General features: G+C 35.2%; 2 protein-coding genes across 8 annotated transcripts; one reads left to right on the top strand and one right to left on the bottom strand.

The window, feature by feature from the left end:
• Positions 1 to 667: 667 nt before the first annotated feature.
• LOC103485811 (pentatricopeptide repeat-containing protein At3g02650, mitochondrial) lies at positions 668 to 3,466 on the top strand. The gene has a single exon (XM_051085469.1). The coding sequence runs from the start codon at positions 1,260 to 1,262 to the stop codon at positions 3,009 to 3,011; it is 1,752 nt and encodes a 583-aa protein (XP_050941426.1). The 5' UTR covers positions 668 to 1,259; the 3' UTR covers positions 3,012 to 3,466.
• Positions 3,467 to 9,677: 6,211 nt separating this feature from the next.
• Positions 9,678 to 24,702, bottom strand: LOC103485812 (uncharacterized). Of its 7 annotated transcripts, none has more exons than XM_017044039.2 (4): positions 24,394 to 24,588; positions 24,068 to 24,107; positions 12,481 to 12,785; positions 9,678 to 11,683 (listed from the first exon to the last, which is right to left on the bottom strand). In XM_017044039.2, the coding sequence occupies exon 4, from the start codon at positions 11,607 to 11,609 to the stop codon at positions 9,825 to 9,827; it is 1,785 nt and encodes a 594-aa protein (XP_016899528.1). In that variant the 5' UTR covers positions 11,610 to 11,683; positions 12,481 to 12,785; positions 24,068 to 24,107; positions 24,394 to 24,588; the 3' UTR covers positions 9,678 to 9,824. The 7 variants fall into 7 exon arrangements, with proteins under 7 accessions (XP_016899528.1, XP_050940368.1, XP_016899527.1 ...); XM_051084411.1 differs by having other exon boundaries at positions 12,602 to 12,785; positions 24,068 to 24,174; XM_017044038.2 differs by having other exon boundaries at positions 24,068 to 24,174.
• Positions 24,703 to 26,046: the final 1,344 nt, after the last annotated feature.

Here is a 26,046-nt window from a genome sequence, read left to right on the forward strand (position 1 = left end):
ATGATGTTTCACTCTTCCACGTTGTTTCAAAAGGCACTCACATCTTTTTCTTGTACATAAAAAAGTATTTAAATCATATTTTGATCTCTAAATCTAAATCTTGTATCTTGTTTTAGTTTGGTCCTTAAACTTTTTAAAATATTTATTTTAGTCGTTACACTTTTAAAAGAGCATATTTTGGTCATGTTGCCAAATAAGATAATCACTCATAGAAATCTAAGGTTTGAATTTTTAATTAGAGGTCATATGGGAAATTGATGTTCTATCGAAAAAGTCACTTTGTCATTTAATATTTTGATCATTCCATTTTGGGGAATTGAAATTTTACTTCACTTTCTCAACTGTAATTTTATTGAGATAAAAAAAATGCCTCAAATTTGAGATATTTTTAATTTATTGAAGTTTTTTTTCTTCTTTTTCTGGGAGTTGTAAATTAGGGTGAAAATATTTATTTACAATTTTGTGAAGATTATTGTATAAATGGGTCGTACTTTTTTATTCTACTAATTGTTGTTTAAATTTGGTTAAAGAGTTTAATTTGAAGAAAAAAAACAGTAAATGGTGGGAGAGAATATGGAAAAGATTTGAATTTTGGAGGAAAGAGAAAACAAAATTAGGTTTTAGGGAATGGATTTTGTTAAGTTTGGAACTAAAATGATTCTCAAAAGATTATGGATTAAAATAAAACCCTAAAAAAGCAAAAATTTTCATTTATTTGAAGTCTCCAATGGCATCCAGTATCCACAACCAAGTCTTATCTCATCATAATCTCAGAACTTCAAGTGTTTCCGGCGATCCGTCTTTTAAGTTACTGCAGTCGAAGGTGTCGCCGCGTGGAAGAAGAATCGCCGTATGAGAGGGAGAGGGAGAGGGCTGTTGCTATTGCTACTCTATTCTTATTCCTTCTTCAATTTAATTAGGGTTTTATTCAATTAAGGGCAATCTGGACATTTTGCCTCCCGTCTCTCCCAAATATCCAATCCATTTTTGATCCTATTTTTGGAGCCGCCTCACCCTAAACTCCGAATCCCCTCTGTCTCCACAAATACCATTTTTCATTTTTTTTTTTTTGTTTCTTTCTTGCTATTTAATCGAAATTTATCTTTCTAGGTTGTTTGTTTTTGTATTCCCTTGCTTTGATCCAAAGTGAACTTCCTGCCTGCTGTTGGAAATAGTGGTGAACTCCATTTTTGAGAGCTTCGCAATTTTCATCCAGAGAACTGACTCACGTTTGAGATAATCGAGACCGCCATTACAGAATGTGGAGGTCGCTTGTGGCGGTGAGAGCTTCTCTATTCAGAGCTTCTCGTAGCGTAATCCGATGTTCAGACGTGCCCTTATCCGGCTCTGCAGCTCAATTGCAACCGTCGGTTGTGGTTCCTGGATCCTGTTTCTTCAGAAACCCTAGGTATTTTTCTCAACGTTATTCAAGTTCTTTTGATTCTGAGCCGTCCATAGAGGATCTTAATTCGATTTCAGTGGTTTCGGTGAATTTTGGTGAAGGTGGTGATGCGCAGCTTGAAAGCTGTGTAGGTAATGAGGAAGTTCATGAGTTTGATGGGGAGTCTGTGGGTGCTGATGTGGGAAATAGTGATCTCTTGGGGGAAAATGTTGTAGTTTCTGATGGGATTCGGGAGGAAGTGGAGAGTTATGGGGTCAATGTGGAGCAGTTAGAAAGTGTGTTGTCTCTACTTCAGAGTACTCTTGATGGGTCCTTTGAATCAAGTCTCGAAGAAATGAGATTGACTCTTCATGAGGATTTTGTTCTGAAAGTGATTGAAACCCCACATATTCTTGGTGAGAATTTGATTCGGTTTTTCCGCTGGGCTGTGAATAGTCATCCCGAGTTTGAAGTATCTACTCCTGTTGTAGATGTTCTTGTTCGTGTAGTTTGTGCAGATCTACGGCAAAGAGCCGCTTATTCTCTGTGGGAATTAATTAAAGAAATTGGTGGACAGCAGAATAGTTTGTTGAATGCCGAGATTCTTAATCAGTTGATAGCATTTTTTTCAAAGTTGGGAAAAGGAAAAGCTGCTTTGGAAGTGCTCGACAGTTTTGAAGTTTTGGGCTGTGTTCCTAATGCTGAATCTTACTATTTTACAGTAGAAGCGCTTTGCAGGCGCTCTTCTTACGATTTGGCTTGGCCAGTTTGCGAGAAAATGCTTGATTCTGGAAGCTTGCCAGAAAGTAATAGAGTTGGTAAGATAATATCATTGTTTTGCAGAGGAAACAAGGCAAAAAACGCCCATTCAGTTTACTTACTGGCAAAGGAAAAGCATCTGAACCTACCTCAGTGTTCTATGAATATCTTGATTTATTCTCTCTGTCGGGATGATGAAACTGTCAAATTGGCTCTGGAAATGTTGAATGATTTCTCAACAGGGGAACGGAAGCGTGCCATTAAGCCGTACATGGCGGTCATCCGTAGTTTGTGCAGGATCAAAGATACCAGCAAAGCTAAGACTTTACTTCAAAAGATGATTGCTGAAGGACCACCTCCAGGAAATGCAGCTTTCAATGATGTCATTAGTGGATATTCCAAAGCTGGTGATTTAGGGGAGGCAATGGAACTTATAAAACTGATGGAGAGTAGAGGGTTAAAGCCGGATGTTTATAGTTACACTGTTGTTATTAGCGGTTATGCAAATGGTGGTCAAATGAAGGAGGCTTACGAAGTCTTGGATGAGGCAAAGAAGAAACACGCTAAGTTATGTCGTGTAACCTACCACACCCTCATCCGAAGTCACTGCAAACTTGAAGAGTACGACTCGGCCTTGAAATTACTAAGTGAGATGAAAGACTTTGGATTACAACCAAATGCAGACGAGTACAACAAGTTGATCCAATCACTTTGCTTGAAGGCTCTTGATTGGAGAACATCAGAGAGATTGTTTGAAGAAATGAAGGAAAATGGTTTGCATCTTAACGGTCATACGAAGGGTCTTATACGAGCAGTCCGGGAACTGGAAGAAGAAGAATTGACTACTGAAGAATTGAGCATTGCAACTTAGGCGCAACTGAACGGAAGGCCTCTTCCAGTCTCTCACTCGTGAGTTGTACTTATTTTTTGGTGGGTGACATTAGATGTGGTTGCTAATAATGTTTGTTGTCTTGTTCTATTCTATTTCTGGTTATGTCAAAGAAATTTTGTTTTCAGAAGGAAAACCCAACCCCACAATTCTCTCCTTAGACATGAGATAGTTCTTGAGTTTGAAGCTAATTCTAGTTCTTGAATAATCTTCTTGTAAAGAGATGAAACCTCATTATGTTGAGCAAGGAATAGTTATTGAGAATGGCCAGGTTGATAGTAGAGTTAAAGAAAAGAGTCAAATGTTGGATTGTGTGATCAGCTGTGCTTTGATAAGAACTCCTCGACTAGGGGCAGCCGGACAGGGAGAGACTTTATTCTCATTTTGAAGACTTGAATTTAATAGTCAGGTTGTTAAATTTAATTTGTTGAAGTAAATCATATTTGTTTATTGATCATGAAAAATTAGTCTATTGCTGAAAACTAATGAACTGTTGGGTCTATAAATTGGAATGTCTTGTTATGGAACAAACAGAGGTGTACGCTAAAGAAAACTAACCAAATGGAACTAAACTATGCTCATATAATACTTTTGATTGGATTTACAAAAGAAATATCTATCATATTAATGGGATTAAATCTTGAGTTTTTGCGAGTGAAAAGTGAAATGATGGAATTGACCAGAATCTATGTCTAGGATTTTGCTCGATCGAACCCACAGTACGAGTATATTGCTTGAATTTGCTTTGGGAGTGCCTTGTTGAAGGATGTGGCTGGGTCATTCCTCGACCTTATTTTTGTTGAGTTGGGAGTGGACTCCAAATTTAAATAAATATTGAAATTTTAATTTCAAAATATTGATAAAATAACAATGGATATTTTTAGAAAAATTATAAAAACAAAAAGTTAAAAACATTCAAATTGTATATAAATATATTATTACTTAAAAATTAAGCTTAAAATTAGTATTTCTATCCGTTTATTTATTTGTTATGGTACCTTCTTCTTGTAAGTGTTTCTTAAAATCCAAACTTAGGGTACTTATGGTGCATTCCTGTGAAGGAAAAAGAATAAATATAGCAATTAGATTCATTAAGTGTATAGCAACATTTTAAAAAAAGAAATTGTAGATCTAGCAAAAATTTTATCAACGATAGAAGTCTATAAAAGCTATGTAACAAATATTGGTTTATCACTGATAAAGTATAAAGTAAAATCTATCATTGTTAGATTTTGCTATATTTGTAATTTTTTAAAATGTTGTTATATATTTAGTAATTATTTTTAAAATCGCTACCTAATTACCCTTGAGAAGGAAGGAAGGAAATAAACAAATGGAATTCATATATTTTCTAGAGTTTTTTAAATATAGAAAAAGAAAAGAAAATATTTACACCATATAGAACAATTACTAACAGGCCCTAAACCCACGATTTGAAATACAAAAAATATCCTAGTTCTTATAATTTTTTTTATTCTCAACCCACAATTATCCAAACTATAGATCTAGTTTTGTCTATTTGAGATAGATAGTGATAATGATCTACCGCTTTCTTATTCCAAGCTATCAAATTTTATATCAAATTTTTTAAAGTTCTTACTTTCCATCATATGCTTGCAGATAGATGAAGATTTGGAAAAATTGGAAGTGCAAATTTAGAAACACCAAAAACACAATTGTTGGTCGAGATTTGAATCTTTTCAAATTATATATCTATCACTATCTATTTGGGTTAGATAATGGTCTATCTCTGTCTAGAATATATGTTGATAGTCTTCTATTTCTATCTGTCTAGGACATACATAGATAGATCATTATCTTCGTCTATCTAGGTAGATAGAGATAGTGGTTTATAACTGTCTATCTCGGATAAGAAAAATAATAGTCCTCTATCACTTTCTTATCCCAAACTAATATACAATAATACAAGTTTTAAAAATTTTTACTTTCCAAACTAATATGCTTGCAGATAGAAGAAGTTGAAGTTCAAGAAGATGAAAAAGTTGAAATAGAAGAAGAAGAGGAAGAAGTTGAAATACAAGAAGAAAAGAAAAAGAAGATGAAGAAGATAGAACTTTACATTGCCTATTTGAGATAAAAGCAATAAAACTCTATTATTGTCTATTCACAAAGTAACCCAACTAGGAAAACAATAATAGTTTGGAGTAGATAGTGAAATAAACGTAGAAATAAATAGTGATAAAATACAATTTCAGAGAGATAGATAGAGAATAAAATAAATAAGAAAATTTTATTCATAAACTAAATGTCAATCCTTTTGTATATATATGTATTACAATGCAAAAAAAAAAAAAATGATTACATCTTTTGACTAATTGTTCCAACTTTGCAAGTCTTATTATTGTGACCTTTACGATTACGTTTAGAACATCTTGATGAACTTTTAAACTCACCTACAAATGAAATTCTTTGTTTTCTAGATCTTCTAGCGTGATGCTTGATAATAAGAGGTAATGTTTTCATGACATCATCTTCAACACTCAAATCCAAATGAACTCCAACAGGCCGAACATGTCATGCTCTGCCCCAAAGTCACTATGCGACCAAGTAGGGACGTGACCGTCTAGACATTCCACGCAAGTCTTTCTATGAGATGACACATAGAACGCCTAGTAAGCAAAAATAAATGCAACCAATAAGCTCAAGCGCAGAATGTGAACACAAATGAAATAAGAAGACTTCATTGATATTTTAAACAAGAGAGTACATTGAGTACTTAATACAAAGTTTCTTTCAAAATAACTATATACAACTCAAAACAACATTAGACTCTTCGCATCTAGCTTCTATATGCTATACGAGCTAACAACGGCCACTACCAAAATGATGCATTTCACAAATGGCACAGTAGGCGTTCAAGGCTGCAAGTTCAACACTGGATGTTCTTCGCTACTTGGAGGGATTAAAACAAAACATTTGAAAGATCAGACATAAATGTCTACTGAGTGGGGTCTTTTATTAATTTCTTTGATAAAATAAAATTTTCCTTACTCGCATTATACTCATTTCGCCAAACCGTGCAGTATAAATAATGTACAATTCAATCAATAAGACATTGAATTTAAATCAAATCATTTTATTGTGTTAGACGATTCATAACATCTCAATTTTATCAACAACTTTCATAAATCACAATTCATATGGAAATCACTTTCTTTTCAATTCTTTCATCGTAAATCATATTGCATGGTATGCATCTCGCTTATAATAGAATCACCTCATATAATTATTATGCAGGTTTAATCACATCTTTGTACCCCTTTCCTCAGCTCAAGCGTTTACCGCACTCTTTTGCCAAGTTGCAGATATGCAGAATAATCTCAACGCATTTAGCAGTTCCATTAATTCCACTACGCATAATGCATCTTTCAATACCATATCACACAACAATTAAATGACATCCATACCAGATCACACAGTAAATGATTTACACAGCATGAATAGACATTCTATTCTAGAACACACAACAAGAATATAGCATCTTATCCTAAATCACACAGCAAGTATAAGACATCTCATTGCATTAGGTACAAAAAGATCATCCAATTTCATCATTTCAATTTTTAACAAATTTTATGTATTCCTCGAACACACATTATCTCATCACATCATTCTCGTTCATAATAACTCCAGTTCATTTATAAATCATAAACATTTTAAGAATCGAAAAACATAAGAGAAATCATGCTATTCGTGGTCTCAATCGAATTATAGTAAGGCTTTAAACATATTTTATGAATCCCTTTTATTTTGGAAAGATTTTATAAGAAGAACCACCCACAATCAAAATCAGCTAGCTTCTTGGTTATGAGCTCCTTTGCACTTCCTTGCAATGCTTTCCAAATTCAAGCTCATTTTGGATCTCTAAAAACCTTGAAAATTCTCTCAATTATTTTTTTAGTAAGCTCGGGGTAGATACAACTTCAAATGACTAGATTTTTACCTATTATAAGCCTTTTCGATGACATTTTCCATGTAGAAAAGATGACCTCTGCTCGATGGTGATAATAGGTCCAATGTGATCAGAACGCCACGTGTTCCTACCATTTCCTTATTCTAAACTTGGATTGGGCAACAAGGGTAAATCAATTGCTGACTCGCTTACGCAAGGATGACATCACTACTTCTTAGTGAAGGAAGCTTAAAATGCATAATAGTTCATCGCGTGGCCTTCTCATTGCGTGGAGCTACGTAAGTTACTTTGCACTTTTCGTCTGCTGAATAATGGTCTCATCGGATAGTCCAATCTTGCCGCATGAATCTTATCTCATGCATAAAAAAGGACTCGATCAGGGTCTCACAGAACACAACCATCGTATGTTACTGACAATGTTTCTCTATAACAAAACCTAGCTATATAAGAATAGTATTTAAATTAAGCATTTGTAGGACAACAATGGCACATACACACCGATGTTAAACATTTTAAAGTAGAAAAATAACCTTAAAAATCTTTTTTTTTTCCTTCTTCCTTATTCCCTCCTCACTATTATTTCTCCTCCCCCTCCCTCCTCCCTATTCTTTCTCCTTCCTCCTCCCTCTCTTTTCTACTTCCAAACAGGTGGTTTGCATATAGACGATGTGGCATAGGAGATGAAGCTTTTGACGTCATTCTTTTATTAGTCTTTCATTTGATCGACGACACAGGTTCTAGACGATGTGAAGATGGAAAGAAGAAGAGATGAAAATGGAAAAGGTTCTTGGACACACAAACCAAGAAATAAACGTACATATTTATATATTGCGATGTATATAAAATAAACGATGATTGATTTCTGTATTTAGACTTCTTGCTTTATGATATATATACTTATTTATATATGTTATATGTTGAACATCTGTGATTTACAAACAATGATATATATATATTTTGTATACTTTCGACCACTTTGAATTTATGATATAAATGAAATATATGATATATATTGTTATTTATATTGTACTGTCGTATGGATATCGTTCTATAGGAACTTTCCATAATGGTACAACAATCTATTTGACTACATTTATATTTCATACATTGGTTATAATAGTTTAAATCCTCTAGTACAATTTTCTAATTCTAAGGTATATTGAAAAAATAACCATGAATTTGCTGAAAAATACAAAAAGTTTGTTATGAAACCAGTTGTTTTGAGTACACCTATCAAATATACTTAGCAATATATTTCATATATTTGATTGAACATTTTCAAATAAACAATGAAATATCTTATAGTATCAAAAATCAACATGAAAAACCAAATTGAAAATAAAATCATACTAAATCTCAATTTCTCCCTCCAGATGAAAATTGAAAAAAAATTTATATTAAATGAATTTTCACTCTCCAATTGAAAATAAGAAAATATTATATTAAATGCATTTTACTTTCCATAACAAATAAATATTTCCCTCTCATCGTTAAGAAAACTTTGAAAATAGGAAAATATATATTAATAAATGTATTAAGTAATTGGTAAACCAGCTGTATTTGAGTTAGGAGTGTAAGAATATCCCGACAACCCCAATAACCCAAACTACCCAACTCATATTATAGGGGTTAGATTGGGTTAGTTTAAAATTTGGGTTGAGTTTTCTTTTTTGGGTTGGATTGGGTCTCAGGTTGGGATTTTAAAAATCTGGTTTAACTAACTCAACTCGAATTAATTATATTAATAATATATATATTTATATTAAATTTTAAGTAAATAGAAATAGACAATGAAATTAAGTTTTAGGGTAAATATTTGACTCGTTTTGTAATTCTAGATGTTTTAAAACTTTGTTAAGTATTATTGTATTAATATTTGCACTTTATGAAACTTTTGGATATGTGGATTTCTGGAGATAGTGTTATAATGATTTAAATTTAACATAAATTAGAAATAAAAAAAAATTTGCAACTCAATAAGTGTTAGGTTGGGTTGAGTTTGGTGGGAAATCCTTGTTTGGGTAATTCGAGTCGCCAAAATACCCCAATTCAACCTATATACAATCTAGTACATATCAAATATACTTGTTAATATATGTTGTTTAAATATTTTAAATTTTTCGGTATCTCTCTACACGTCTTCTAGTTTGGAACCCTCGTTTTCTTTTCTTGTTCCGAGTTTTTCTCTATCATTCTTCTCCTCCATCTTTTTATCCCTTCTCCAACACTTATTCTTTTCCATTTTTTCAACTCTTCAATCTCAAACTTTTCTTCTTCGTAAAGGTGCCTCAAAATGGCAGAACATATGTTAATGAGTATCCAATACTGTGTCTTAGTCGTAACATTCTCACATGTCCGAAAATTTTAAATCTAAGAATAATAAGAACAAAACAATCGGCACAAAAAATGGTGACAAAAAACGTGTATACTGAAAGCATATGTCCAAGTGTGTTGGTGTCCAACACCGATATATGCCTAAATCCGACAGTTCGTCGCTATCCCACATGTTAGTGTTTAATAATTTAAAAGTAATTAATATGTATTCGTTCTAGTTCAGATCTAATACCTACTTGTACTTACAAACATGACAAGAAAACTTTAATATACTAGTTCTCATAAATAATATACATATGATATCATGGTAGGAACTGTGAGATCTTAAAACGACCATCGATGAGCAAGAATGATAAATGAATTTTAAAATAAAAAGAAAATGAGAAAGAAACTATGTAATTAGGCCAAAAATAACTTAGTATCTTATTTTGCAGCGACTAGAGATTACAAGAGAACTGAGATTGCACATAACACTAATTATATTGCTTTTCTAAGGGAAGATAATATATTCATCAATCTACCGAATGTTACATTGGCATTGTGCATTTCTTTTGAGAGTGTCCCAACAAATGGCAACGACCACATTGTACAATCCTCTTTGGGCGTTTCAAGTTTTCAACTCTGAGAACTTTCTTTTTCGGCCTTCCAGGTGGGCGACGAACTTTGGGAGGGCGTATTGTGATATCAACTTTCCCAACTCCACCCTCGGCCCCCTCACCCGGTTCCTTCCAAAGACTCTTGTCAAGGATTGGGTATATCATTTGTGAATAAGTTTCACGGTAACTAGTGACAGTGAAACAAGGCTCAGCAAATAGATGGGCATTCTGCCCACAGGACATTAGAGCCGCAGCTGCATGAGCACAAGGGAGACCATATAGTTGCCAACGACGACAAGAGCACACGCGACTATGTATCTCCACAATATTTGTCCTCTCAGTTGAGACAATTTCAAACTCAACTTCATTCGCACGAAGTACTTGATAACAACGAGCATCTGCAATTGCCTCAGCAATCCGCTTTTCAGCAGAGGGTACAAGAATGGAGGTCCATCTCATTCCCATTTCACGCCGCTCGTTAAACCAAGATGCCATCTCATTACGGATATGTTCCATCATCTGCACAATGGGGAGCTCGTGACACTCGAGTGCCCAATTATACAACAACTCAGTAACCCCTAATGTAAAATGGCCATATCGCACACCTTCAAAATATGCTACTGCCCACAACTGGGGAGGGAAGTGCTGAAACCACGTTATAACTTCTTGAGAGATCTCTACCATTTCAGCAATTTTGCTGTCAAATTCAGCTGCAGTGAGAGCATAAACAGCATTCCAAAAAATATTAACCAACTTCGTGTTTTTAAACGTATCACGGAAATTTTCGCTTACATAACGCAGACAGAATCCATGAAAGGCACTAGGAAAATGCGTCTCAACTGCCTCAACGATTCCTCTTTGTCTTTCAGATAATATTGTCAATCTTGGCATGTTATCAGTATTTACCCCAAGAAGCTTCCGCAATTCTGACATAAACCACATCCAATTTTCATCGCTCTCCACATCAACAACTGCAATGGCCAATGGGAACAATGAGTCATCTGCATCAACAACCGCAGCACAGAGTAAAGCTCCCAGGTATTTTCCTTTAAGATGTGCTCTGTCAAGTTCAAGAAGCGGCCTACAGGCATTTATAAACCCATATATCGAAGCACGATAAGAAATAAACAGGCGCTGGAAGCAATTTTCTTGTCCTGTTGCAAAAACTGAAGCAATGCTTCCAGGGTTTGTTTTGCTTATTTGTTCACAGTATGCAGGAAGAAGGCGATACCCTTCTTCAAAAGTTCCATGAAGTGCAGCCATGCTACGTTCTTTACCACGCCAAGCTTGCATGTAGGATACAGCAACTCCGTGCTGATCGCGGATATCCCGAAGGATTTCCTTGGGTTTATACTGTGGATTATCTCTTACTTGTGCTGCCACAGATCTGGCAACCCATCCCACGGAGGCTTGCTGATGATGAAGATTACGAACACCTTCACAAGTATGCTCACCATGTAAGGTTCTAACTGTAAAGGTTGGAACTCCAGGGCATTTTGCTACATGCACACGCCATGGACAACCCTCCTTGGAACACTTGGCTATAAACCGACTACGATCAGATTTAACAATTCGAATATCAAAATGCATAGCTATAGCAATATCTTTCAACATTCTTCGGCATGTTTCAACATCGGGAAATTCTTGTCCAATAACAAGAGTGTGATCTACCAGACTAAGTGCAGTCTCCGACACAATTAAAGAGTGATCAGCCATTTATTCATAAGAGTATTAAAGCATCAGCATCACATGATTCTGCACGTTTGAATTCGTAGTACTGGTGTGGTTCACTGCCATCAAAAGGGGGAAAGAAAGTCATGTTAGAGGGTAGAATACCAAGTATAAACAACCGAGTAAAACAACTATCAACCTTTTTTTTTTTATTTTAATAATTCACAATAAACTATAGGACCCAGGTTAATTTTGTTAATACAAACATCCGAACTCTAATTTAAAAGTCACCTCGTGAAAATCTGAAACTTGACTCACACTGCCAACTGCCAAGGGACAAGAGTCCCCTCCCCAACCCAAGAAAGAAAGAAAGAAACCTTCCAATTTATTTCACCCATTGACCCAAAAGAAGAATTAAAAATTTCTAAATTATTGCATTTAATTAATCACAATAGTGTGTCATTTCAGCCAGCAACATAATGTAAAGAGAAAATATAGTAGGTATAAAGTAGGTTAGAAAATCGGGTAGACTAACTTGAATAATAATAAGACAGCCACCATCAGAGATACATGAATTCCTCCACTTTTGAGGCACGTTTTCAATATTCTCTATATTAGAAGCCCAAAAGTAAACGGATACATGTTTTTTCATTATGACTATGAGGGAACCCCAAATGAGCGGGGTCGAGAGCCAATTTTACGATCACAGAGAGAAAAGTAAGAGCTTTAATTAGTGACTTTATCAACACCAGTCCCTATTCTTGATACATTCTGAGGGATCCTTTGAAATGAATATAGGAGCCCGCACTGATTCATAAAAATCAATTTCTGTGAGCTGAAAAGTCGCATCAAGATCTTCATCCTTCATAAATTGCTTGAAACAAAACAAATCAATCACATTTGAAAAATCACTTACTAATAAAAGAGCCTCAAGTATGTTTGGTAGATCCAAAGTTCTAATATCTCCAAAGTGTAGAAAGATATTTCCCCTGACATGATCTTTGTTGAAGGTAAAGTTCACAAAAATTCCAATTCACCTTTATCCAAGCTTCAATGTCAGTGCCGTCACTGGTGCTTTCCATGCCTTCAAAAAAATGTCCTCCAATGCCCAATGTCTTCAAAGATTTGACACCACCAGTAATTGAGAGGTAGGTTTTTTTAAATTGAAATCCAACCTCCATATCCTTCTATAAAACGTGGAAGGCTATGAATTCTGCTTTCCTAAGATTCAAATAGTAAATAAAAATAAGAGCGCTCATTCCCCTGGCTTTAGAAAATTAATTATTGACTCAATGAAAGCTCAAACTTTTTATTGGGTTGGAAAAGATTGATGTTTTTCAGCTTGATTTTGATTTCGATGAACTATGGGTAATCCAAGACCTTTTGCAATTTTGGAATATTACTTCAAAACTAAAGGGTTGATCAATCAGTTCTTCGATGATAAAGCTTTGATTGCAATTGTCAATGGAAACTTGGCCAATTTTATTAATTCTCCAGGAAAATGGATGGCTTTTGAGGACTTTCATCTGCATTTTGAAAAATTGAATAGCAAGATATATGAAGGGTTATGGAGGTTGGATTTCAATTAAAAATCTACTCTTAGACTACTGGTGTCGTGAGACTTCTCCATCTATTAGGACATATTTTGGTGGCCTTGTGAGCATAGCAGCTGACACTCTCGATATGATCAATTGTTTGTGGCTCAAATTCATGTCCAACATAATCTTTGGGGTTTAATGGTAGCAGCAATTGAAATTAGTAATAAAAACGAAGGAAATGTTTTCCTTCATTTCAGTGACATTTAAGTCTTGAACTTAGTAATATAGTTTGATACTTTATTCGTGAGCGATTTTCAAGCCGATTGATATTTTTCGTTTAAAGCAGGTAATGGAAGATGAAGGTATAGATCTGCAATGCCCCTAGCTATGCATCTAGTAGGATTATTAGTAGAAGAGTAGTATAATTATTTGAAGGGGCATATTAGTAATTAGATAGGTTAAATTATAATAAAATGCTCCAGTTTATAGTTTGTCTAAAAATGTCCCTAAACTTTCAAAGATTTTAAAAATACCCTTAAACTTCAAAAAAGGGTTCAAAATACTACTACAATTAAGCTTTGGATGAAATCCTTTAAAGTTTTGTTTCAAAAATACCCTAAACTATTGAAAAGTTTCATAAATACCCTTAGACATAAAAAAAGTTAAAAAATACTCTCATTAATCCAAATTTTACACCAATTTTCTCAACATACAAAATAAAAACTAAAATTTAAGTTAAAACATAAAATTCCATGGAATCTCATAAAAATTTAAAATATAAATTTCTTCTTAAACCATATTAAAACAATAACTACTTAAATAAATAAAATGTATTTGACTATTAATGCACACTTAACTTTGAAAGTTTTAACTTTTGAAAATACCCTTAAACTTTCAGAAGTTTAAAAAACACTCTTAAACTTACACAAAATAAAAGGAGTTAAAAAGATACCGTTTTTGTTGTAGCACAAGCCGTTAATTGATACCGTCTTACCCCACTGCCTTTTTGCAACAGCTGTTAGTCTTGGTTTTGGCAAAATTCAAATTAGGAGCTTGTTCAGATGCCTGTGTAATTAATTCCCCTTTAAACTGAATGTCGGCTGCTGTCTTCTTCTTCGGCGCCGACGGGATGGCCGGAAATTTCTTAAGGATTTCATATGGATTTCTACCTCGAGGAAGAACTGCAAACACTGATTTCGGGACTTTCGGTATTGATGGGAAGGAAGAAGGATCGATATCTTCATCAAGAAAAACATCTCTAACTCTCAAACAATCAATAGAGTTATTAAAATCATCCCATAAGGAAGGAACTTTGGAGGGACCGGTAGGATTTAGGAATTCAAAATCTCCAAAATGAAGGTAGATATTTTTCCTTTTTAGGTCAGTAATTTCAATCGTGGACGGCACAAAACCACATAAATTCTTCTTAACTTGAATCCAGGCTTCAGTAATGTTGGTTAAGTTTAGAGTTTCAGAGGCTCTATCCGTGAGACCTCCAAAGTGATTTTCAATAACCTCAAAGGTACTTCTACACCAGTAATCTAAAGGAAGGTTTTTAATCTTGAGCCAACCGCCGTAGTCTTTTTGAACAAGTGGCCGACTGTGTTTAAGGTTATCCCATCTTTCAATTTTGAGATGAAAGTTCCTTTACGCCTGCCATTTACCTTCCTCACAGATGAAGTCTAATATTGATCCTTGGTCAATGCTAACAAGGGCATTCTCATCATAAAGAGGATTTATAACAATTTTTTATTGGAAAAAAACTTCCAACCTCTTACGAATCAGTCTCTAGTCGTCTAAGACAAATAATTTTGATATAATCCATAGATTTTCAAAATTGACCTTCACAACTCCAGTTCTTAATCAACCACTGCTTCTGTTTTGAAGGGGAAGAATGGTTGGGCACTTGAAGCTTCCTGTTTTGACTAGGAATCTGACCGATTTCATTGGATTTGGACCTTGAAGTTGGGGAGTTAGAAAGACTAGATTTTGTCATTTCAACATAACTTAATTTTCTTCTCATATTCGAAGAAGTGGATCTTGGAGATATTATCAAAATACCATCTATCGTAATACAATTTTTCGACAAAATTTTCCAACATCATATAGAATAACTTCCAACCTTGCCGTTCTTTTCCTAAGCACACTCTAATATTGAAAAGACCCCTTGAATATGGGCAGTGATTGCAACTTAGAATCCATCTAGACTTAGCTTGAAACTTCGAAATTATCAATCTTCCTCTGTCGATGTCCCAGAATTTCCTAAAATGGTTGTTCACTTATCGGCTATTACTAACCGAGTCCATCTAAGTTGGCTATCAGAAAGAAAGATGCTTATGTCGGCTTCTACATCTTCGATAAAGCAAACATCTTCCTCTTCCAAATGCAATAGTGTGACTGATCGATTTTGCAAATAACAACCTCTATGTTGTGCTTTGAGAATTAACAGAGAGATCTGCTGAGAAACCCAGCTACCGGAGAAAGGAGGAAAGGAGGGAGAAGAGAGGAGAGAGGGGAGAGAACCTACCTATTAAAGCAGCTGTTGTTTAGAGGCATTCTTTTTATCCAATGAATTAACTAAAAAATTTCCATCGGGAGCCAATGACCACGACCTCCGTTCGTTTCCATCCCTTACTTTCCTGTGTGACAACAGCCCCATAAGATTCTAAAACTCCCTCATCTCTTCATCCTTCAAGTTTTTCCGAAACAATAATGTTCAACAAGCTACTTTCTGCTATCAACTACAAATCTTCTCATTCCTCTAGTCAATCTGCCTGCTGGGATTGTGTCCTAAGGCCATCTTGTCATAATAAAATCATCTCCAAAGCACCATGGCTCCAAAATGTACTCTGCTAGAGAAATAAGATCAGACCAAATATACAATCTCTCACTATAATCAGATGGTCATATTCATTTGTGATCCAATATTCTTTTTATATACAGTCCATAAACATCAACTTTGGTCCACCCTATCTCCTTTGAACTCCATAAGGATTTAAAAGATCAAGATAAAAATTTTCACTTTTTGTTTCTTGTAGCAAAACCAAATCCGAGTTTATCTTCTTTATCAGCTTCCTAATTACCATTTTCTTCGATTGGGGAAAGGCGCTAAGCCACTAGACCGGTTGGGCCATTGATTGAAGGCATTGATATGAGATCTTTTTGTTCAAGCTAGAGGTAGAGGTTATCATATGCTAACCAACTCGTGAGCAGGATAGATACAACGACAGGGTATGAAATATAACCTACTCATAATTGCATCTTGCTTCCGACTTATGGTTAGTTGCTTTCGACCTCAACTGAGAATAAAAAGGTGTTAAATCATCCGGTGCCAGAGTGCGCTGAAACAGGAAGTTCATCTACTCATAGGCGAGACGACTTCCTCAAGGTTGAAGAAGAAGGAAAAATGTGAGGATAATGGTAGCCCTTGTCCATCTTTGAATGGGAAGTTCCAAATCGAAGAGCCCACTATAGAAACATCTAATTCTCTTTCTAATCGAGAATGATCTACCAGATACCTTTCTCATTTGTAAACCCACTCTCACATTTCTCCGCCTTTGACCCTTGGGTTGATACAATATTTGGCTCTCACATGCCCAAAAAACAACCAGGTTCCAGCACCTCAAAGGAGCCATTTGCGAGGTTCTCAAAAAAGAGATGGAGTGAAAGGAGAGAAGAGTTACACTCGGTTAAGAAAGAACAATGGAAATATGCACAACCCTCTTGTATTCCATGTAAGAACTTTCATCGCAATACCAAATCCAAGACTACCTTAGCTGCCGGAAATAAAGTTTATAGAACTCAAAAGAAAGATAAACCACAAGCTTCAATGATGCCGTGCAAGTGCTATGGGATTTCTTCTCTGAACTTTTGGATAGGATGTTATTTTTCTTCCACACATTCCTCCACAAACAACTTATGAATAGTACTGATAATGTTCTCCAAAATCTCTGAATCTTTAGCCTCTTCCCCTGCTTCAACCTCTTCTAATTCCTCACTACTTACACTTACAACTGATTCAACATCTGAATCTTGAATTCCTTGAACATCAGGACTGCCAAATTCCTCTGGAGTACCATTTCCATATTGCCCCTTGCTTATATTTTGCTCGCACTCTTGTTGTGAGTTCAATGTACCTCACAAAGCCAGCTGGTTTGAATTTGGATAAAGAGAGAACGAAACTTAGATTTAGGATTGACTAACCTGGTATTGCAACTAGGAGCTTGGACTAAAGAGCTACAAACTTCTGGAAAATCCAAATAAACTTCAGTCCAAGCATGCATTGTTGAACGAAGGCCAGGATGAATGCTGCCCCTGGGAATGCTTCTTTTGAGCCTTGATTGAACAAACTCCAAAAGACTCAAATTTTAAAAGAGCAGTCCAAGCATTGTTGAAGGACGTCCTTTTCCTGATAAAATACTTCAAGAAGAACTTTGAAGAGCAGGAATTCTTTTTAGCTTTGTTAAACCGAGTTGACGAGGAGGGAGAAAGAATTTCTTCTTTATTAACTAATCTTTTAGGTAACACAGTGATCGAAAAAGAAACGGTGGTGTCAACTTTGGATATTCCATGAGGAGAGAGACCGTTAGAAATTGGATTTAATAATAGTGATCTGGCGACGTTATTCTTTATAGGAAAAACACCCGTGAATTTTAGATTCATTAAGATTATGACGAAAACGCAAATTCCAAGCCACAAAATCCTCAACCCACACCTCAGCCACCTTAATAACAAGAAAACTTTTAAGCCAAAACAAACGGGAGAAAGCCATAGAGAGAACACCGCAACTAAGCCAATGGTCCTTCCCAAAAGAAATAGTGGAACTTGTGCCAAGGCAACACTAGGTGCAAAAAGCAACCAAATCAATGGGTATGACAGACAAACCTCCACGGGGATTTAGCATAACCACAAACAATAAATGGCCATAAACAAGGAGAGTAATATTATGCCACAATAAGCTTCCTCCACAAAGCATCTTGTTCATGTAAAAACCTCCAAATCCATTTGGCCATAAAAGCATTGTTATGGTATCTAAAATCACCTATTCCAAGGCCACCCAGAAGCTTAGAACGTTGGGTAACTTCCCAATTCACGTTAGGCATACCATCATGACCGCAAGCGCCTTCCAAGAGACTCAAGAATCAATTTCTCCGAATTGTGTCGTTGTATTTTGACATTAGACTCTTTTCATTTAATCAATAAAAAGTCTTGTTTCTTTTTAAAATGGCAAATGAAAATCTCCATGACCATTCCACTTTCCGAAAGCTTCAATGATGCTAGATAAAATCACCCCAGCACATTTGAATAAGCCCTTGTCAACAAACATAGGGTTAAGCATTAGCTTGCATAGAAATTCCTCTTCTAGCACCTTCCCCGTTTTCAATCATTATGCACAAAGAGCTGAAGAAGCGGGAGACAACCCATAAATCATTAAAAGTCATCTACAATATTCTCTCTAATTGAACCCAGAAAGATTTTGTGTAGATCCTTAATCTTTGGGCATTATACACTCTGTCTTCCTTGGTCACTTTGCTTCCTTTGTCTTCTCCAAACTTATAACCTGCCTTGTTTTCTAAGTAAGAGGTTGGCTTTGCACATTGCTCCAAGGATTTTCCTTTTCAATGGTAATCTCTTGTTTGATTTAAAACCATTGCTAACCATATGCTTGAATGACCAACCCATCTGTTGAGAAAACCCAGATAATGAAGTTTCTCCCTCCATAAGAAGGCAAGACAACACACCTCGTATGCCAACTGATCCCAAAACTCTATGTTTCATGTATTTTTGCTCTTTTGTTTCATTGTAGTTCGAGCATTAGCCTCTTATCATTCCACCAACGAAAAGATATGCCATATTTATAAAAAATACGTCTTCCAAGTTGTAGCAGCCTCTCTATGCTAAAGAATGTATCGTTTGACTTACAACCACCAACCTCCATGATATGAGTAGGGCCAAGAAGAAGAGTTGGACGAAGAAGAAAAGAGGTCCAAAAGTGAACAGAAAAGAGCTCGAGGATGCTAGAGTCGGAGGGAGTAAGAGAGAGGAGAGATCATACTTCTTCATGTTTTTTATGTTTAGTAATCAACATCATTCTCCCTAATCCCAATCTCACTATAAATTATATTGATACAAAATGTTTTCTCAAATATGCTGATTCTTTTTATGAAACAACTGGTTTCATCGAGAAAAAATGAAGGAATACAAGGGATACAAAAAACCAAAGCCCACAAAAGACTCCACTAGAGAAAGGGTTCCCAATGAACTAAGATGTTGTCTAAAGAACGATTACGAAAGGTCTTTGAAACCGAAGTTCAAAGAGCAATTAAAGAGTGATAAAACACATTAAAAGTAGAAAAAATAATATTGTCAACAAGTTGAAGATGATTGATGAAGAAAAAGTTAACTCTCGAGGATTAAAACAACAATGTTGGTATACGTAAATGGTAGGGCTTGGCATCAATGTTTACAATTGATCAACATATGTTATATCTTTTATAAATACACACAAAACGTGAAAAATACCATCTATCAACCCCAATATGAATATGAATACTATTAAAAAGATATATGACTTAGTTTAGTGGTAAAATTAACTTAACTACGAAATTAAATAATTTATATAAATTTTTGTCCTTCTGTGTTTATAAAATATCAATCAATGGATATTTTGATACCAATATCGACATCAATATATAATCCTTACTCCCATGTTAAAGCCTTTGATAAGGCCAAAAGATTAACCACGGCAATCTACCATCATAATGAAAAAGTAAAGAGTGAGGATCTCCTTGTCGTATGCCTCTTCCAAGTAGCTTGACTCTCCCTTGAGGTTGTTATACAAGCATGATTTAAGTCTCATTTTTGTTCAAACAAAACGAATACCTTCATTCGTGCAGTTGTCTTTTCTGCCCTTCCTTTTGTAAGGGATGAATATGATCCTAAAGGGAAGAATATGATGCAGCAGACATTCATGGATTTAACCAATTAGCAAGGTTCTGTAAAGCCAGTGTACGGAAAAATCCAACCCTTTGAATAGCAAGGTCAAGGCAACCGTAGCTCAAGCATGATTTAAACCCCATGTTTGATCAAAACTAAAATTTTCATTCGTGCACTTGTCTTTTCTGCCCTTCCTTTTGTAAGGGATGAATATGATGCAGGATACATCCATGGATTTAACAAATTAGCAAGGTTCTGTAAAGACAGCGTATGGAAAAATCCAACCCATTGAATAGCAAGGTTAAGGCAACAGTAGCTCAAGCATGATTTAAACCCCATTTTTGGTCAAAACTAAAACCCCAATTGGTGTGCTTGTCTTTTCTGCCCTTCATTCTGTAAGGGATGCATATGATCCTAAAGGGATGAATATGATGCAGCATACATCCATGGACTTTACCAATTACCAAGGTTCTGTAAAGCCAGTATATGGAAAAATCCAACCCCTTGAATAGCAAGGTCAAGGCAACAATAGTTCAAGGTAGGAAATACTGGTAACCGCTATACAGAGGAGGCTCTCTAGTTGAATAAACTTAAAGGGCTAATAGAGGGCACAATGCACTAATTCAGGAATAGTAAATAGCGATGCTTGATAGAACGACATTAGCATATGTAACCTTAATCCCTCTTGAATGTGTAAACAGAGGAGGCTCACAATCCCAAATCTCAATGACTTCATCCTCTTTGGTACCTTCCAATAGAATGCCACCAAGATGGTGGCATTTTGAAGATTAATTTCCATACCATACACGAATGACAAGCCCATAAATGTCAATGATTATCAAGCACTTTAGTTTCTCATCATTACATTCAGAAAAGAGGAGGGTATCATCAACAATTTGTAGATGACTGACATGAAACAGGTATTCTCCGACCCACCAGGAAGCCTCTAATACAATTTTTCTCATAGGATTTATCTAATAAAGCACTCAGAACATTATCCACAATCAGAAACAGAAAAGGTGCTTATGAATAACTTTGCCGAAGACTCGAAGCCCTCAGCGCAGCGTAAATAATCCCACTTGGTCTGCCATTAACAAAGAAAAACAGAGAAGGAGATGTTCGTAACCCATCCTTTAATCTAGTTGATCCATCATTCTCCAAACTGTTTACCGAAGAACCTCCAACAGGAAGTCCCAATCCACCATGTCATAAGCTTTCTCAAAGTCAAGCTTGACAACCCAATCTGTTCCCTTTTTCCAATGACACTCATCCACCAACTCATTAGCTATGACTTGAGGATGGAATAAAAAACTTGCCTACCCGAAACAAAGGCCAATTATTTCTGTTTCAGATGGACCTTATGGGCAAAGAGTTTACCAATCACTTTGTAGACACTTGTCACATGAATTATAGTCTGATAATTGGTCCCTCTAGTTTCTTTGGAATTAGACAGAGATAAGTCCCATTAACACATCTGTTCAGAATCTCATTCTTATAAAAATCCTCAAAAATCTTCAACCAATCTTTCTTTAAAATGGGCCAAACTTTTTTCATAAACTCGCCGAACATAACCATCTAGTCCTGGGGATCTATTATTATCAGGCTCGTCAATAGCATTTCTAATTCTTCTTTCATAAAAGGCATTTTCCAACAAACAAATATTTGAAGGAATAGGTCTCCGTTAATGGTAAAGTTTGGGTCTTCTCATTTTGTGTAAAGAGTCCTGAAAAAGCTGACAAACTCCTAAACAATTTCAATCTCCCTGATCAAGCTTCTACCTTCCCATATTTTAGATCTCCACCACTTAACTCCTTTTCCTTTTAGAGTTGGCTATGTTATGGAAGTACTAGGGAGGATGAAGCTAAAGAATTTTAATTGGATCTTTCAGCAAAATTTTATGAGATCAAGCCTTCTAACAGATCCTAAAGCACGTTGAAAGAAAATCAACACAAACCTCTCAAGTGAATGTTAACATTTCAAGATTCCACATCTTAAGAGGGAGGTATAAAAATTTAACCCAACCCCAATAGGAAGTGACAACTTTGAGTTCAAAAAAGTCTTTTTCACTCCATGCCATGAATTTCAGCTGACATGGACCCGCATTCTGCCGAGTGTCAATCAACTTGATGATAGAAGAGCTTAGCTTGGTCAATATATACACAACTCAAAACAACTTTTGAAAAACTTTTTGTTACTCCCTTGAATTGAGACCTAAGAAGCATGGACATGGACACAACATGATGCAACGCAAAAATACGCCCATTTCAAGAAAACTAGAACAAGGACACATTGGAGCTGCACTTTTTTATAATTATTTTTTTAGGATACATATAAATTTAACATAAATACTAAATGCACTCCACTTAAAAAAACATAAAATGTCAAGTTAATTAACCATTGTAGAAGATAAAACATTTAGGTTTCTAACTTTTTCTTCTTTTTTTTTTTTGTTAAGAGACAATTCATTGATGAATGAAATTACAAAGGGAAGGGGGAGAGAACCCAGACGAAAGAATTACAGGGGAGACATTTTCAATTGGTCAAAAGAGAGACAAAACTATAAGAATTGAAATGCTTAGACAGTTTACACCATGAGATAGCCATGTTGAACACATGGTCAAGGAAAACATCAATGTGTTGGGTTTCAACGTTGAAAACGCAATTGTTGCGCTCAAGCCAAATAGACCATAAAATAGCTCTGACAAGCTGCTTCCATAGAAGGGCTTTTCTACCCTTTAAGGGATGGTTGAAAAAAAGGGATGGGAAGTGAGAAATATTACTCCGAAATAGCTTCTGTTTATGTTTCTTTTTTTAAACTTTGGTTAAGAAAATGGGCTTTTCTTTTTTATCTTAGTTCCACATATAATTGATTTGGCCTTTAAATTTAGGTCCAACTTAAAAAGTTGGACCATTTTCACTTCAAAAAGATTTACGGTCATGTCCAAGAACTGTCCCAAACATGTCCCCACATGACTGAAATAAAAAATAAAAAGATAAAATAGGCAAAAGGAAATTTACATGTCGAGCACATGTCCAGAGCGTGACCGACATGGACACTCCCCTAAAATGGAGTGTTTGTGCTTTACATCTGGCTTCTCTTCCGTTTTGTAATTTCATACGTTAATGTTGAAAAATCAAAGATAAAAGAAGATTTGTACAAATCATCAAATAAGAACTCTCTAAAGACCACAATGGATGAGTCCCTAAAAGTTTCATCAATGAGCATCATGAGAATGGAGCCATTAATGAAGGTGGATGGACCAGTTGCCAGTATCAAGCACAAAAAGGGGGATCAGTCAAGGATGAAAGGAAGACATTAGTAAGAAAATGAGGGAGAATTATAGTAGTCAATTGATGCAAAGTTGGCTATCGATGATAGGAAAGAAGACCAAGATCTTTTGTTCTTAAAAGAGTACCACGAGTCTACAATTTCTTCCATTTAAAACTAGCCTGGATATTTCGGCTCTATCCTCATCTCTTATTTGATAAGTTGAGCAAAGAAAGAGTAGTAATAACAACAACAACAACAACAACAACAACCACAAATATATACACAAACCCCACTCCTATATGTTAGGGGTTTTTTTTTCTTTGCAGATTTGATGTAGTGAAAAGGGCTCCAAAAGCAGAGGGTCAACTGAAAAGACATCACCCCAACCTCCAGATAAGGGATTATTAGGAATGCCCTTGGTTAAGAGTTAATGAGGACAGTAGAGAGAACACAACAGCAGCAACAACAGCAGCAACAACAACAACAACAACAAAAAAGAAAAAAAAAAAAAAAAAGACCAGAACTATTTCAACTTTCTGTTTGTAGCATTAAGAAGCACAAATAGGAAAATTTGATAAACGGCCAGCCTATGCACAAACAGCTCTCATTTAAGCAAATAAACAAATTCCTAAATGATTATGCAAAAATTCTCCATTAAAGGGTCCATGGAGATGTTTAAAATGCTCTAGTTTAATTTTTCAGACATTCAAACAGATCCCAAAATGCAGAACTCCCATAATGAAGTAGATACAACTTACCCAAAAGCTAAGTAGTTGATTTGCACGCAGCATCCAACACCTTCCACAAAACACAACAGTAGTTCAATTTCTTCTAATGTCGGAATGCCTTTTTTAGGATAACAACACTATAAAAACAAAATAAAGAATTATTTTAGAGAAAAATTAACAGTCCAAGTCGAAAAGATTTGCAAAAAAGAAAGAAAAAAGTACAAAAACGATGCCCTCAAAACAGAGATCGGACCAACAAAAAATTGGGTTAATCGAGGGAGAGAATACATACGATAAAGAAATTAATGTAGGCTGGTATAAAAGAAATTTAAAATAAGAGAGAAGAAGAGAGATACCTGGGAAGGAGGAGGTGGAGGAAGAGGAACGAGGTGAAGGCGGTGGCGGTGGCGGTGGCGGCGGCGGCGGCGATGAGGCGACGGCGAGATAAGAGTATAGAGAGAGAGGAGGCGTAGTAGGAGAGTACAGTGGGAAGAAGGGTATGGTGTTAATTAGTTAGGCAATTGGGGGTATATGCGTGATTTCAGATATAGTAAAGTCAAGGGAACTGTGACACCTTACATTTTATTTAGCACAATAATTTTATAAACAAACCACTTAGTTTAGTTTCGAGTAATTTACATGTATTATTTTTACATACTTAATTTAGTTTCGCAAATCCCTGAGGCCATCCTCTTGTAGTTAACTGGTTGGTAAAAAATATATTTATTTATAAAAATGGCAAAAACGGAAAAGATTGAATAAAATTTTGTTGCAAAAAGGACTTAAATGCCCCTTACTCTAGTAAAAATCATACCTTCTAAAATACAATCATTGTGAAGATAGAAATACATCATAATTAAGTCGTGCATCCCAAAACAAACGTCAAATTAAAAGTTTTTTATTTTTTCCCAAAAAAAAACCCAAAACAATACCAGTACTTCGTCAACGTCGACTAGAAACCATTGAAAAATATAGCAATACTTCGTCTCTTTGTCATTTACAGTTTTCTACAAAATCATGATTTCAAATCATTCTTTACTATTCTGTCTACGATGTAATGGAAACCTTTTCTCACTAATTTCTGCAAAATAACACAAATAATGCTCCAATCCTTGACATCACACCCAGTGATTTCGTTCATCCTCACAACTTACTCACAGATAAGAAACAATAATGCTTTTACAAATCTCTTTTTCACAATGCGATGGAGATTTAAAATTAAGTAGTCATTTTTTTGAAGTTGTTTAATTATGTATTCTTGTTGTTCCCGAAAGATATTACATTATTATATAGAGGGAATACAATTTATAAATAAATATTCATTTAAAATATGTTAAGGAATATTAACATGTTTTCCACTACTTTATAGAAAGACCCATTTGTAATGTTAATTTCATCGATGTAACAAAAAACAAAAATATTTACGGCTTGTGTAACAGAAAACAAAAGCCCATCAAGCTAGTACAATATTTTCATAATTTTCAGATTTGCCCTTAAATATTATGAACGATTCGTCACTTCTCTCTCTTTTTCTCCTTTGCAATTTATTTATCTTCTCTTCCTAGATTTCTTCTTCTCTTCTAGATTTTCTTTCTTATATTTTTAAAGGATTCATTCTTCTATTTAAATCTCATATTTCATCTTCACCGTTTTTGACAAGTTTTTTTTAAGCTACTTGAACTTCCTCATATTCAAGAATATAAAGATCGTTTAAATATCATTTTAACACGATTTAAACGATCGTTTGCCATTGTCAACATGATCGTTTACCATGATCAACACGATCGTTTAAATTTGAAACTATTTTCCCATCGTATAAAGAAACTACACGATCGTGTTAATATGATCTAAACAATCGCTTACCATAGTCAACACGGTCATTTAGCATAGTCAACACGATCGTTTAGATTTGAAACCCTTTTTTCATTGTTTAAAAAGAACTACATGATCGTGTGGATATTATCTAAACAATCCCTTACCATAGTCAACATGATCGTATAGATTTGAAG

The sequence above is a fragment of the Cucumis melo genome, chromosome 5 (assembly GCF_025177605.1).
Source record: "Cucumis melo cultivar AY chromosome 5, USDA_Cmelo_AY_1.0, whole genome shotgun sequence".
Lineage (NCBI taxonomy): Eukaryota > Viridiplantae > Streptophyta > Magnoliopsida > Cucurbitales > Cucurbitaceae > Cucumis > Cucumis melo.